At 43.1% G+C, this 17,081-nt stretch overlaps 1 protein-coding gene across 1 annotated transcript in view; it reads left to right on the forward strand.

Moving 5' to 3' along the window:
• NHSL3 (NHS like 3) overlaps positions 1 to 17,081 on the forward strand; it is a 52,869-nt gene that overhangs the window by 14,324 nt on the left and 21,464 nt on the right. The window contains exons 2-3 of the mRNA XM_069757057.1: positions 12,698 to 12,841; positions 13,063 to 13,112. Of these exons, the coding sequence (XP_069613158.1) occupies positions 12,698 to 12,841; positions 13,063 to 13,112 (194 nt within the window). The remainder of the gene's footprint in view (positions 1 to 12,697; positions 12,842 to 13,062; positions 13,113 to 17,081) is intronic.

A 17,081-nucleotide genomic window follows, 5' to 3' on the forward strand; every position in this document is an offset into this window, starting at 1 on the left:
CATTGATTGTAATGGCGAACGCATCGCTAGCGCGCGCCCACATTAGGCGTGCGCTAGCGATGTGCCGTCATTTGAGTGACGGACCGCGAACGCGATCCCTTTTGGGACATTGCGTTAGCGCAGTCTGTAGCGCTATGCGCTAAACGGACTGCCCTAACGCAATGTGACCTAAGAGAAATGCAGTAACATTTTTGGTGTAAGAAACTCTGCCACTTTCCATGAATTTGATGGGCTGTCATAGTCAATCCCCACCCAGCCCTGACTTGTTCCCAGACTCTCCCATTTTGGCGGTGCTGCTTCAAATTGATGTGTGTGTGGTTCTTTTTAAAGGGGTGTGGTCAAACAAGTGACACCATGCTCCAAAAAATGCCCCAAAAGTTTAGAGCAGATGTCTGGAACACAATAAGCCAACAAATAAGTGGCATAAACATAGCATTAGCCATTTATTAGTGGTGCATTTTAGGATCTGTTAGTTGGCTTATTTGGTGCCAGAAATTTGTGACGCAATTTTGATGCATTTTTTTTTATTACATGGTGCCCTGAAAATATGCTTTGTACTAAGGAGTATCTGGAATTACAATGCTCATTTGTCTTGTATTTGAAACGTGCACATTTTGTATGATGACCCAGTGCCAACCAGGACAAACCCCTTTGCAGAAATAGTTCTTAATTGTCCTAATTGTGTGGGGCCTCCAACAGTGATGTGTATACTCTAGAGCTCGCTGTGGCTTCTGAACAGCCCAGACCGTATGTAGAAATTGATGTGCTAAGTCCTTAACAGTGAGCCACCTTACATCATGATGTAGTGACCCGCATCATTAAAAAAACATTTTACATATATGCAAACCCTCCATGTTTTCAGTCCTTGCCAAATATCTATACCTGTGCATTATGTTCAGTTCAACAATCATCAGAAAAATAATTTTTCTCTGTTCCCTTGATGTTCCCGATTTTATTGCTTAGTAGTAATATTTGATTTAGTTTTTGGGTTTTCATTTGTGTGAATTACCGTATGTCCATGTATTGTCTTTTTGTATACGGTAAGAACTCAACATGGAAGTGATAGTGCTATATAAATAACTTTATTATATAAAGTATGCTAAATGTCCAGTGCAAACTAACATCTAATAACAAATATGAGGGGTGCCCATACACATGAGATGAATGTTGGCCTCAACCCCCTCCCCCGATAACAGTTTCGACTGACTGTCTAACATGTATGGGGGCGCCGACCAACTCATTGTCGTGAAAGGTGTTGATCGCACATGTCTAATTTCGGACTGCTGATCGCATTGTTCTCTCAGAGATTAGCCACCGGCCATCATGTCAACTGCCATCTATCTCATAGATTACACAGGCTGAATGAGCCTTCCTGTGTATGGGAGAGTTGGCTGTCGGCAAACCATCGTTCAGCTAACAGCCATCCAACGTGTATGGCCAGTTTAAAGGTACCGTCACACATAGCGACGCTGCAGCGATACCGACAACGATCCGGATCGCTGCAGCGTCGCTGTTTGGTCGCTGGAGAGCTGTCACACAGACAGCTCTCCAGCGACCAACGATCCCGAGGTCCCCGGTAACCAGGGTAAACATCGGGTAACTAAGCGCAGGGCCGCGCTTAGTAACCCGATGTTTACCCTGGTTACCATCCTAAAAAGTAAAAAAACAAACGCTACATACTTACCTACCGCTGTCTGTCCTCGGCGCTCTGCTTCTCTGGTCTGGCTGTGAGCGCCGGGCAGCCAGAAAGCAGAGCGGTGACGTCACCGCTCTGCTTTCCGGCTGACCGACGCTCACAGCCAGAGCAGGAGGAGAGCAGAGCACAGCGCTGGAGGACAGACGGCTGTAGGTAAGTATGTACTGTTTGTTTTTTTACTTTTAGGATGGTAACCAGGGTAAACATCGGGTTACTAAGCGCGGCCCTGCGCTTAGTTACCCGATGTTTACCCTGGTTACCAGCAAAGACATCGCTGAATCGGTGTCACACACGCCGATTCAGCGATGTCTACGGGGAGTCCAGCGACGAAATAAAGTTCTGGACTTTCTTCCCCGACCAGCGATCTCCCAGCAGGGGCCTGATCGCTGCTGCCTGTCACACTGGACGATATCGCTAGCGAGGACGCTGCAACGTCACGGATCGCTAGCGATATCGTCTAGTGTGACAGTACCTTAAGAGTTTATTTTGTAAATGAATGTTTAATCCCTTTGCAAACACAGACTGATTCTGTCCTTGAGCCCTGTGCTGTTAAAATCCCCCACACACATTAGATGAAAGTTGACCTACCACGTGATGTGTATGAGCCGTTACCAGAAGACGTCAGGGAAGTGAATGATCAGCAGTTGGAATTTCAAGGCCCAATTCCTTGTGTCTTCCCTGGCGATGAGCCACATCCAGAAGTGTCTGGTAGTGTATTTCTCCACTCTGGCCATTGAAAACACTTGAATACTTTGTTAAGCCAAGTACTAGTGTGTATGGGGAAATCGGGAAAGATCGGTCTGCCAAATTAATGTATGACCCACAGCTATCTCGTGTGAGCTTTACTCTAGTTGGAGTATCTTATGGAGGTTTGGAAAAGTATTTTTGGCTATAACTTTACCTTGCTTTTAGCTGTCCTCCGAATGCTATTCCTTCTAACCTCATGTTTTTGGCTTGGGTGAGATAAACTGCTGGTTGAAATCTAGCATAGCCAATTATTCTTTACAGTCAAGGTATCAGTACACACATGGTTGTATATATTGTCCCTCGGTCCCACTCAAATTTGCAGGTGCGGGGTCATTCATCCATAATATATATAACCATCTTAAAGGGAACCTGTCAACATGAAAATGCAGTCCAGCCTGCAGGCACCATGTTATAGGACAAGGAGAGATGGGTAAAATTAATATATAGTTTTGTGAGAAAATTTTTAGTATAACCTGTGTTTTACTTGTTTATTCCTCAGCTTTGTCTGGGATTTTCAGTCTAGTGAGCGGTCCTATCATGGAATAACATCTATTTCTGTATGCACACTTATGCAGTGAAAGCCGTCGGTCACTGATGGTACCGAAAATCCCAGAAGAGCAGAGGTTTAAGGTCAGATGCCCACAATCTGGAACTAACAGCATTTTAGACGCACCATATGTTTGCTGCGTGCAAATCACTGTCGTCTGTTGAATGCAGGTAAATCCGCATGTGCTCACTGAACCGTGCAAATTTATAGCATTCAATACATTTGATTTGATGTAATTTCTGTTGGGAAGACTAGTGTCTCCGCAAGGGAAATTGACATGCCTTGGTCTTGAAAGACGGGCCGCATGTCAGTGTACATGGGTGATCCGCATAGTGCACGCATGGTGGGTATGGAATTTCTAGAAATCCCCTCCTCTATGCTGTAACATCTGGCCGCAGCAGGTTTGACGCTGCATAAATACACAACGTCAAACCCGCAGCAGTTTTTGATTGTGGACACATACCCTAAATGATGAAAATCTTTTTAGGTAAATCTTTCTTTACTCACAAACCTATGTATCAATGTGTTTAGCCCTCCCTACGCTATAACATGGTGCTAGCAGGTTAGAATATATTTTCATGGTGACAAGTTCTCTTTAATGTTTGGCTTGTAAACTAGTCTTAACTTAGCAGTGAATAGGTTAAAGGAATCTGGACATGAGTAAGCAATGTACTTTGTCCTATTCCCATTTTATACTATTTTTGTGTTCAGGATGAATGCTATGTGCTGTGTTTGCTCTTTTTATAGTATCAGCATTCGGAAGGAGATATTTACCTCCTAGCCACAATAAAAGAAAATTACCTGTATGCCATATTTATATGTGCATGTTTTACTTTTCTACAGTATCACAATGCAAATCATTGACTCCAGAAACTATTATTGCAATTATATTCTTTTATATGTTATTTTCATAGTAGCAATAAAGGAAATAAACCCCATTTGCAGGTCTGTTTGAGTTGGTCCCAACTGATTTATGGCCAGATGTATGCTATGTAGTTGCGTATATCTGCCATTGACCCCTTTTAAAGGAAACAAAGAATCCCAATACATTTCCATTATCATTTAGAATGCTAATTCTGCATCCCTGTCATATCCGTAACCCAGACAATACTTTCTATTTGGACAAAAACAACCTCTGTTGTCCAACACAGGGTGGTTCTCCACCCACAACAGCCTGGCCTTAAGGTACCGTCACACTAGACGATATCGCTAGCGATCCGTGACGTTGCAGCGTCCTCGCTAGCGATATCGTCCAGTGTGACAGGCAGCAGCGATCAGGCCCCTGCTATGCTGTCGCTGGTCGGGGAAGAAAGTCCAGAACTTTATTTGGTCGCTGGACTCCCCGCAGACATCGCTGAATCGGCGTGTGTGACACCGATTCAGCGATGTCTTCACTGGTAAACAGGGTAAACATCGGGTAACTAAGCGCAGGGCCGCGCTTAGTAACCCGATGTTTACCCTGGTTACCATCCTAAAAGTAAAAAAAACAAACAGTACATACTTACCTACAGCCGCTGTCTGTCCTCCAGCGCTGTGCTCTGCACTCCTCCTGTACTGGCTGTGAGCGTCGGTCAGCCGGAAAGCAGAGCGGTGACGTCACCGCTCTGCTTTCCGGCCGCTGTGCTCACACAGACAGTACAGGAGGAGTGCAGAGCACGGCGCTGGAGGACAGACAGCTGTAGGTAAGTATGTACTGTTTTTTTTTTTTTTACTTTTAGGATGGTAACCAGGGTAAACATCGGGTTACTAAGCGCGGCCCTGCGCTTAGTTACCCGATGTTTACCCTGGTTACCAGCATCGTTGGTCGCTGGAGAGCGGTCTGTGTGACAGCTCTCCAGCGACCAAACAGCGACGCTGCAGCGATCCGGATCGTTGTCGGTATCGCTGCAGCGTCGCTAAGTGTGACGGTACCTTTACATGCTGGAAATCACATCCCTAAAGGTACCGTCACACTTAGCGACGCTGCAGCGATACCGACAACGATCCGGATCGCTGCAGCGTCGCTGTTTGGTCGCTGGAGAGCTGTCACACAGACCGCTCTCCAGCGACCAACGATGCTGGTAACCAGGGTAAACATCGGGTAACTAAGCGCAGGGCCGCGCTTAGTAACCCGATGTTTACCCTGGTTACCATCCTAAAAGTAAAAAAAAACAAACAGTACATACTTACCTACAGCTGTCTGTCCTCCAGCGCTGTGCTCTGCACTCCTCCTGTACTGTCTGCGTGAGCACAGCGGCCGGAAAGCAGAGCGGTGACGTCACCGCTCTGCTTTCCGGCTGACCGACGCTCACAGCCAGTACAGGAGGAGTGCAGAGCACAGCGCTGGAGGACAGACAGCGGTAGGTAAGTATGTACTGTTTGTTTTTTTTACTTTTAGGATGGTAACCAGGGTAAACATCGGGTTACTAAGCGCGGCCCTGCGCTTAGTTACCCGATGCTTACCCTGTTTACCAGTGAAGACATCGCTGAATCGGTGTCACACACGCCGATTCAGCGATGTCTGCGGGGAGTCCAGCGACCAAATAAAGTTCTGGACTTTCTTCCCCGACCAGCGACAGCACAGCAGGGGCCTGATCGCTGCTGCCTGTCACACTGGACGATATCGCTAGCGAGGACGCTGCAACGTCACGGATCGCTAGTGATATCGTCTAGTGTGACGGTACCTTTAGGCCTGATTGACAAACTCATGACCAACCAAGCCTTCCCTTCTGCACTGGAAATCGTGCACATGCATAATGTCCTTTGTTCCTGGGAATACTGGGCAAGGAAGAGTACATCTGGCTTCAATACACATACCCAGCTCAGAAGGGTGTTGCACATGCATGAGATTTCCAGTGGAGAAGTGATGACGGTCGGTGAAGAGGACATCAGTCATGGTAAGGAATAGTGATGAGCGAGTATACCCTTTACTCTAGATTTCCCGAGCACGCTCGAGTGTTGTCCGAGTATTTGTAAGTACTCAGAGGAGACTTAGCTTTCTGCGCCACAGCTGAATGATTTACATCTGTTAGCCAGGTTGATTACATGTGGGGATTCCCTAGCAACCAGGCAACCCCCACATGTACTTATGCTGGCTAACAGATGTAAATCATTCAGCTGTGGCGCAGAAAGCTAAGTCTCTGAGTACTTACAAATACTCGGAGGACACCCGAGCGTGCTCGAGAAATCTCGAGTACCGAGTATACTCTTTCATCACTAGTAAGTAAGCGTGATTACAGTTGAAGCTGCACTATACTGATATATGTAGTTGTCCCTCAAACCACTATAGCCTCCAGTATTTACAAAATACATTGTTTTTTTTCTGGTCCATTATAACTTGATAGATAGAGCCTGTTCATGGAAGCCAGCCCTATCAGGTCCCAAAGGAACCCTGGTCTTCACCCTTTAACCCCTGCACAGGGATATGGACTTACCGTACATAGCGCCCTCTGGGTTGGCTCCAGAGAGGAAGTGCTGGCCGGTGGAGATGTTCTTTAGCGAAACAACCACAAAGATATTTATAGATAACATAAATCAGCTAGGAGTTATAATTTTGAAGATGCATAGGTAAATATCTGGGCATCGAAGTGAGCATCCATAGATCCACCTAGCTGCTAGTGTTTGTCAGGCGGTGGGAGTCTTGGGCAGGAGTGTATCTAATCACCAGACTGTCCACAGTAGATACAGGGATCCTGCTTTAGTAGCTTAATACATTGTTGTTGATGTGACTCGGTCACCACAATCTTCATGGGCTCCTCAGTAAAGTGTATTACTCACATGACTCTTAGGCCTCTTTTATACTTCCGTCTTTTTGTTTCCGTCAAAATCCGTCGTTTTGGGAAAAAAAAAGGATCCAGCAAATGTTTTGCTGGATCCGTACTTTTCTCATAGACTTGTATTAGCGACGGATTGTGACGGATGGCCACACGTTTCGTCCGTCGTGCGCTGGATCTGTCGTAAAATTGCTGTCCATCAGGCGGAGACAACGCACATAGAAACTTTTTTTTGTGTATTTCGGAAAATCGTCCAGCGACGGATCCTGCGCTGTACGTTGTTGGTTATAATGGAAGCCTATGGACACAGGATCCGTAGCTGACGGTCAAAAGCAGGAATCCAGTGACGGATGCCGTCTTTTGAAACGGAGCATGCGCTGAAGAATTTTCAGTCAGGGAAATTCTCTCTCGCTCTCTCTCTTTTTACTATTGATGCTGCCTATGCAGCATCAATATTAAAAAGATATAATGTTAAAAATAATAATTTAAAAAAATCGTGATATTCTTACCTTCTGGCGTCCACCGCAGCCTTCCCGCGGCCCCCGCAGCCTTCCCGATGCTCCTGGCAGCTCCCGTTCCCAGTGATGCCTTGCAAGACAATGATCTGATGACGCAGTGGTCTCGCGAGACGGGACAAGACGAGATTCAGGCTAGAAGAGATGGAATTTTCTAACAGATTGTAAGCGCTGCTGTTCAGGCTTTTTGCTCAGGAATGTGACTGCAGCCATTTTGAAAAAATCTTATGCCCCTTAGAAAAGATTAGCCAAAATAGTATTTATCCATTTTCTTTATAATGTATTTTTTCATTTATTTATTTCCTTTATGTCCCTCTATGAGAACCTCTTTAAGAAAGAATGGATGCTGAGAGATTGTAGCTCTGAAACCTGCATACGTGCGAATGCAGCTCACACTATAATACATTTTGTAATTCTAGATCTGTACAAGAAAAACAATGTAATTACCATTCTGATTCCAAGAAAGTTGGACTCTGTGTAACAAAAAGAAAACAAAGAACGCAATAATTTGGAAATCTCTTATAGCCATAATTTATTCACAACTCAAAATTCAGAACATATTGCAAGGTGAAATTTAGACACTTTTCCATTTCATTTGAAAAAAATTAACTTACCGTGACCGCTGAACACAGGAAGAGCTGCCGGCGCCAGAGACCATCGGAGAAGCAGGGACGTGCAGAGAGGCGCCAGGAGGGGGTGAGTATGATGTGACCGCCACCGACTCCTGACGCTCCCCCTCCCCTGTGGACCCCCTGGGACAATGACTCAAGTATAAGCCGAGAGGGGCATTTTCAGCCTAAAAAAATGGCCTGAAAATCTTGGCTTATACTCGAGTATATACGGTATTTAGAAATTAAGGACAGCAACACATCTCAAAAAGTTGGGACAAGGCCATGTCTGATATTGTGCAGCATTCTCTTTTCTTTTTATGCTCTAAATGTCGGAGGATTGAGGGGGACCGATTGCTGGAGTTTTTGGAGTGGTTTGTAGTCCCATTTTTGTATGATGCGGGATTCTAGCTGCTAAGCAGTTCTAGTATTCTCTGTCCAATTTTTGCTTCAAAGTGTGTCAAATGTTTTCTGTTGGTGAAAGGTCGGGGCTGCAGTCAGGCTAGCTTATCACCCAAACTCTTCTGCAAAGCTATGCTGTTGTGATGGGTTTAGCATTGTCTTGTTGAAATATGCAAGCCCTTTCCTGAAATAGACTGTCTGTATGGGAACAAAAATTGGTTTAAAACCTATATACAGTATAATACTCAGCAATCACCACGCTTTTCACGATGTGGAATCTGCCTGTGCCATAGGCACTAATGTATCCCGTTACTTATCACAGATACAGGACCCTATACAATTAGAGGTGCAGGCTTTTGAAGTATTCCCTGATAAGCTGGATGGTTCCTCTCTTGAATCCACAGGACAAGTTGTCCATGGTTTCCATAAAGAATTTCAAATTTTGATTCATTTGTGGCTTGCATAGCGAACTTTAACAGACAGTGCTTTCTGAAATCATTCCTGAGTTCAGTTGTGCAGTGATTTGTACAACTGAATATATCACGAAAACAATTCCTCTATAAATAATAAACTATGATCCTCTTCACACTAAAACAACTATAGCCAACAGAAACAGTGAAGTCACAACACGATCAAATTGAATAAAATAGACAAATACCTTTATTAGAATATCAAACAGGAATATGAATAACAAATAGAATATAAATAAATCTCACTAAATATAACCACATATATAGTTTGCAACAGAGGTGAAAGAAACAGCTCCGCTGCACATGGACTGAAATTAACCAGCAACAGAGACAAAATAGAGAATATGACTTATCCAAGTACTACTAATCCACAAAGCTACAATAAGGACAGATATATATAAATATAATATCATAATCTACTATATAAAGCTGAATGTGTGTGTGTGTGTGTGTATGTGTATGTCCGGGATTGGCATCTGCACCGTCGCAGCTACAGCAACAAAATTTTGCACAGTCACACGTCTGGACCCCGAGAGCGTCATAGGCTATATTGTGAGGCGAAATTTTAACCCCGTGCGTTCCAATTCACCAAACAATTTTGCCCCTATCTACATAATGGGGAAAAAAGTGAAAGGAAAAGTGTTGAAGTGTCGCAGGTACAGAAACAAAATTTTGCACAGTCACACGTCTGGACCCCGAGAGCGTCATAGGCTGTGTTGTGAGGTGAAATTTTAACTCCGCGCTTTCCAATTCATCAAACTATTTTTCCCCTACCTACATAATGGGGAAAAGTGAAAGGAAAAGTGTTGGAGGCAAATTGACAGCTGCCAGATGTGAACAAGGGGGACTTAAAGAATGAGAGCGATGGCGCCAAAGAGTATATACCGTACAGTTGCTAAGGTGGGACCCCGACATGGGATACTCACCACACACGGGGATATGAACACACACACAAAATGCGCCACACACTACTACGTGCTTGAACACATATACCACCCTCAGCACACATTTCACCACACATACACCAACCTCTCCACATAAAAGTCGAAACACAAAAGTCGCCGCTCAAAACTCACCACGCGCAAAACTCGCCACATGCAAAAAATAGGCTCACGCAAAACTCGCCACAAGTGCAAAACTCACCTCATGGAAAACTCGCCACACGCAAACCTTGCACATGCGGAAAAATTGCCACATGCACAAAATTTGCAACACATGCAAAAGTTGCCTCACACAAAACTTGCACATACTCAAAAGGCACCAGACATAAAACTCACCACGCGCAAAACTCGCCATGCGCAAAACTTGCTGCACACAACTTGCTACACTAACCTGTAACATGCAACTCGACACACAAAAAGTTGCTACACGCATGTTGCCACACAAAACTCAACACACACAACTTGACAAACGAAACTCGCCCTAAAACACACACAAGTCTGGTATTAGCCTTCAAAAATAAAATTCTGATTAATAAGCAGACAAACTACAAGAGCAACAAATGTACCATATAGGAAATACGGCAGCTGTCAGTCACATGACCTGTCTATTATGTGTATGTGTGAGCCAATATATACTGCCAGGGGGAGGGCTTCCTGTTGGCTGGGGATTTATCAGGCTGCCAATTTATCTTACAAATACTGAGGTAAAAATACTGAGCAAATAACGTGTTAACGAGGTCTAATACAGGAGATCACACAGGTATATACTATATACAGGGGAGATGACACAGATATATACTATATACAGGAGAGATGACCCACAGGTATATACTATATAAAGGAGGAGATGACATACAAGTACATACTATATACAGGAGGAGATGACATACAGGTATATACTATATACAGGAGGAGATGACACACAGGTATATACTATATACAGGAGCAGATTACCTACAGGTATATACTATATACAGGAGGAGATGACATACAGGTATATGCTATATATAGAAGATGACATACAGGTATATACTATATACAGGAGGAGATGACACACAGATATATACTATATACAGGGGAGATGACACAGGTATATACTATATACAGGAGGAGATGACATACAGGTATATACTATATATAGAAGGAGATGATATACAGGTATATACTATATATAGGAGGAGATGACATACAGGTATATACTATATATAGGAGATGACATACAGGTATATACTATATACAGGGGAGATGACACACAGCAGGTATATACTATATACAGGGGAGATGACATACAGGTATATACTATATACAGGAGATGACATACAGGTGTATACTATATATAAGGGAGATGACAAACATGTATATACTGAGGGGAAAATAAGAGGTGTGAGGTGAAAATGAAAAGGTGTGAGTGCCAAATGAGAGGAGTGAGGGAAAATAGTGTAGTGATCGGAAAATGACAGATGTGAGGTCGAAATGACAAGTGTTAGGCGGGAATGAGAGGAGTGAGGGAGAAAATGAGAGGTGTGAGGGAGAAAATGAGAGATGTGAGGGGGAAAATTAAAGATGTGATTGGGAAAATGAGAGGCGTAATGGGAAAATAAGAGAAGTGACGTGCTATAACTAACCACAGATATTTACTATGCCCAGGCAACGCCGGGCTCTTCAGCTAGTATCATGTAATAGAATCCCATATGTTGTGGATCTACATGGCCGCTACACACCACCTAACATAAATAGGCACGATCATATATCACACCATAGGCCTTGCTCAAATAGGCATAAATGGGCTATATCTCATAGAACATGCTCAGAATTGAATATATTTATTACCTACGGCCATTGTAGTAGAAGGATAGCGGTCACACTGCAACACCTCGACGCGCGTTTCGCTGACAGCAGCTTCGTCAGGAGGAGCTCATAGATCACAAGCATCCAATATTGACCACCGGCCTTGACTCTTTTACACATAGATTATTCTAGATTATCTGAATTTTTTCATGATAGTGTAGTGTAGATGGTGAGATATTCAAAGCCCTTGCAATTTTACGTAAAGGAACATTTCTCTAAAATTGTTACAATTTTTATATGCAGTTATTTAGATTGGTGAACCTCTGACTATGTTTGCTTCTGAGAGACTCTACCTCCTAACATGCTCTTTTTATACAAAACATGTGGCTCAGTCGTGACTTGAACCACCAGCTGTTTTTCATTAATACCATTTACTTTTCCAGCCTTCCAGCAATGTTCTGAATTGTGAGTCATGAATAAAATATGGCTATAAGAGATTTTCAACTCATTGCATTCTTGTTTTCTTTACATTTTACACAGCGCCCCAACTTTTTTTTTAGAATTGGGGTTAAGTAACATATGGAAAAAGATTATATAAACTAAGAATGACGTTTAAAAGTGAAGATATGACAATCATGTACGCAATAATGTGGTATTGACATCCCAGCAAGTGATACATATTGTTAGAATCATTAAGACCCCAACCTATCCTGAGAATGGGATGCAGCACTAAATAGTTTATCAGTAATTTAGTGTTCAGGTACTGGACTGATCTACGCTGCAGAGAAAGTGTCGGATGTTATTAAAGTCTTGCTGGGCTCTTACCCAAGTGTGAACAGTGCAATAGTTGTTTCTTGTGGTTCTGGGCTCCGGTATATGTGTACGGAGTTCCTGCGCTGCCTGAATCACTCTGTGCTGACACTACTCGTGACATTGAAAGCTTGTATGTGTCCTTCAGGCTAAGAATGACTCATCACAGGATAAAAGAGTCAACTGCCAGATGACATGTGATCACATTTAATATGGCTGTCTAATAGATAATTTGCAAGAGAGAACATGCTGAAGCCGCAGTATACAAATAAGTCTGTATATACTTTATCTGATGTTGCTACATAATGATAGTTATAAGCATGTGCATGCCAATGTGATATTAGCAGGGGAGATTAGAAAGAATGTTTGGCGGAACACAAGATAATTTGACAACCCTTTCTTCTTATGTTGATTTCCTAAGATAACTCAACACTTGATGCCCAAGTAACTCCATCTCAAGAAGATGACTCCCCTGATAATGTGTTCTTCCCCATCGGGCGCACCTCTGTTGTGGAAGAGATTCACAGCCAGGCTCAAGAGGGGCTTAAATCGCTACAAAGAAGAGGTAAAAACATGTCATTTTCATTCTCCTCTAAACATGCAGAATTTACAATTGCCCAATTTTTTGATGTAACATTTAGAATGTCAAATAAAGGTTTGAAATCTAATGAATGATTTCTCAGCCATGGAATGCATGTTTATTATGAGTATGGATGAAAGTGATGCTGCAACGTCACATGTTTATGTACACAGCCCAGATCTCAATCATCTTATGTCTTCTTTCAGAAAAACATCAGAGCAAACATTCCTTCCAAGATGAAAATACTCCACCTGAGGTAACGGTCAGACAATCATTATTACTGTAGAAAATAAACCTCTAGGTTGAAATTGAACTTGTCAGCAGGATTGTGCTGAGTAACCTACAGACAGTGTCAGGTCAGCACCATTATACTGATTAAAATGATACCTTTGTTGCTTAAATCCATTTTGTGGTTGTTGTTTAACCCCTTAGTGACGGAGCCAATTTTTACAATTCTATCCACTGTCCCTTTGAGGTTATAGCTCTGGAACGCTTCAACGTATCCCACTGATTCAGAGACTGTTTTTTTGTGACATATTGTACTTCATGTTAGTGGTAAAATTTATTCGATATGGCTTGCATTTATTTATGAACAAAAAACAAATTTGGCAAATGTTGCAATTTTTAAATTTTTGCGCCCTTAAATCACAGAGGTTTATCACACAAAATAGTTAATAAATAACATTTCCCACATGTCTACTTTACTTCAGCACAATTTTGGAAACATAATTTTTTTTTGTTAGGAAGTTATAAGTGTTAAAAGTTGACCAGCGATTCCTAATTTTTCCAACAAAGTTTAAAAAACCATTTTTATTTAGGGACCACCTCACATTGGAAGTGAGTTTGTAGGGTCAACATAACAAATTACCTTATATATCGCGCCCTCTGACCTGAACAGTCACAGCAAGCAAGAGGACGGGAAGACGGAGCGGCGCCCGGCGGGTGGAACGCAGACAGGTGACAATGAAATACTCACCTGCTCCGGCGTGGTCCCTGGCAGCTTCTTCCGGACAGATGGTCTCCGGCGCCCGCAGCTTCTTCCTGTAGTAAGCAGTCACGTGGGACCGCTCATTACAGGAATGAATATGCGGCTCCACCCCTATGGGAGTGGAGTCCATATTCATTACTTTAATGAGCGGTCCCACGTGACCGCTGAACAGAGGAAGAGCTGCGGCACCCAGAGACCATGGGACAGGCAGGGACAGCGACAGGAGCGCCGGGACTAAGTGAGTATATGACAGTCCTCTCTCCCCCTCACTCGCCGACCCCACCGCCGATCATGACTCGAGTATAATCCGAGAGGGGACTTTCAGCCCCAAAATTTGGGCTGAAAATCTCGGCTTATACTCTAGTATATACGGTACCCACAAGTGACACCATTCTAAATACTGTACCCCTCAATGGGTGCAAAACCACATTCAAGAGGTTTATTAACCTTTAAGGTGCTTCATGAGAACTAAAGCAACGTGGAAGGAAAAAATGAACATTTTACTTTTTTCACAAAAAATTTACTTTGTAACCAAACTTTTTTATTTTCACAAGGGTATCAGGATAAAATGGACCACAAAATTTGTTGTGCAATTTTTCCTGAGTACGCTGATACCCCTCCGTATGTGGGGAAAAGCCATTATTTGGGTGCATGGCAGGGCTCAGAAGGGAGGGAGCATTGTTTGATTTTTTGAACGCAAAATTGGCTGGAATCAATAGCGGGCGCCATGTAGTGTATGGAGACCCCCTGATGTACTTAAAAAGTGGAATCCCCCCAATTCTAACTCCAACCCTAACACAGCCCTAACCCCAACACCACAACTCTAATCCTAGCCCAACCCTAATGGAAAATATACGTTTTATTTTATTAATTTTACCTAAAAGGGATGATAAAGGGGGTTTGATTTACAATTTTTTTTTTTACTATTTATTTTGATCACTGTGATAAGGTCTATCACAGTGATCAAAATGAACCAATATGAAAAATCTACCCCATTTAGTTCTTCTCTAGATGTGCTAGATCAGAGGAGCCGAGACCCTGGAGATTTTCCGACTCTGGGGGGCGCTATAACTTTATTTCTCATTGCCATTAAAAGCGGCGCTGAGGAATAAGTACCCTTAACTGCTGCCGTTTAAAAGGCGCATCGGCAGTCGTTAAGGGGTTAATCTTCATTTTCAGTTTTGCTTTAAAGATATGCTCATGCTGCGGGGCAGCCTGTGGGGGGGGACGGGGGGAGTCTTCTTGTGGTGCTCTGCTTAGGTATTCATCTGTGACAGGTCACTGATCCCTCAGTGACCTGCCCTCTATTTTACATACTGAATATTATATATACGAGGGACGTTCATTAAAGATTTCCCCTGACCCACTTCCTCTTGACTGAGAGCAATGAAACTTGGCACAGTTATTAGTCCTTCTCTACGTAGGTGCCACCTAGGAACACACACTTCCCCCCATCTCTTTAAGCAACTCTAAACACCTTGCAGGTAGAAGTCGACAGGTTGCACCAAAAATTGGAAATCAGAGTCTCATCATCTGGAAAATGCTTGCCCTTCAAAATTAACTTCATTGTTGAAAAGAGGTGGAAGTCCGATGGTGCGAGGTCTGGTAAATAAGGAGGATGCAGTAGAATTTCAAACCCACAGGCGCATGCTTCCATTTGGGCAACATGTGAGTTGTGAACTGGTCCATTGTTTTGCACAACCTTCGGTGAGCTTGCCATGTCTCTTGGTTTTGATGGCAAATTCCGCAGCAGTGAAGCATAGTATATGCCCCAGTGATCATGGTACCCTTTCCATCAATACTATTCCGTGCTGGTTCCAAAAACTGTGAGAATGGCCTTTAATGCAGAGGGTTGGGCATGTGCCTTCTTTTGAGGCGGTAAATCATGATGATTCCATTGCATCGACTGGTCTGTAGTCTCAGGATCATAGTGATAGACCCAGCATTGGTCCGGTGTGATTAGTCTGTTGAAAATTTTTTCCTGGTTTCCATGGCACATCGTCAATAGAGCTTGAGAGCATTTGACTCATTCCTGCTTCTGGAAAGATGTGAGCAGCCCAGGAACTCAGGGAGCAGTAACCTTAAGCATGTGAAGATGGTCTTGGATGATTTTTTCCACGGATCCCACACTAATCTTGACATTTTGGGCTAGGTGGCAATTTTCCAAAATGCCGACCTCCACTTGCTGGATGCTGCATTCATTAATAGCAGAGTGGGGTCGCCCTGGAACTAGAGCTGTTTGCACCGAAGTTCGACCACTTTTGAATTGAGGATGCCAGTTCTTGACTACATTATATGATGGGGAATCATCACCATAAACCTCTTTCATCTCATCAAACGTCTCCTTTGTTGTGTGGCCTTTAAAGTAAAGGAACTTCATGTATTCCACTGGGTCCATTATCAAACTTCACATCACTTCAGCACCTATAAAATCAAGATCATTATCAGTCCTGAGTGGCAAATTGGCACATAACCTATAGAGACTTACAGTTGGGCCAAAAGGATTGACACCCCTGCAATTCAGTCAGATAATACTCAGTTTCTTCCTGAAAATGATTGCAATCACAAATGCTGTGCAGTGGCATCTATAGCATCGCCGATAGATGCTACTGTGCAGGCGCGGCCGACACAACTTTTTTTTTTCTGAATTTAGTTATACCAGCGAATAAAGTAATTAAATGCACATTATACATGTGATCATGCTGCAGCGCTGGTGCCTGCCTGGTGAGAGTGATTATTTTTCTTTTTTCTATATATAATATTCAGTATGTAAAACAGGTGGCAGGTCTTTCCCCCCAGGCCGCCCCGGATCACAAGCATATATCATTAACCCAAAACTGAAAATACAGATTGTATTACTCAGCATAGTCCTGTCGTCAGGTTCCCTTTAATGGAAATGATTAGATCTTGTATACTGCATAGCATAACTTTAGATGTCTCCTTTGTGCGCATAATCAATTTAAAATCCAATTGGCATTTTAGGGTATGCTTACACAGCAGGAAAAATGTGCTGCAAATTTTGCTGCAGATTTTTTCTTTTTACATGGAAAAGGTTGAGCTCTCTGGAGAAAATGCACAACAGAAATCAACATGCTGCAGATTTAAAAACAAGAACTGCAGGTCAAGCACGTGGACGAGATTTTTTTTAATCTCATTCACACGACGACAATTGTAATCTGCTGCAGATTGTTCTTGCACAAATCCCCAGCAATTCCTTTAGGCATGAATTTTCCCATA

Source organism: Ranitomeya imitator, chromosome 3 (genome assembly GCF_032444005.1).
Source record: "Ranitomeya imitator isolate aRanImi1 chromosome 3, aRanImi1.pri, whole genome shotgun sequence".
Taxonomy (NCBI): Eukaryota; Metazoa; Chordata; class Amphibia; order Anura; family Dendrobatidae; genus Ranitomeya; species Ranitomeya imitator.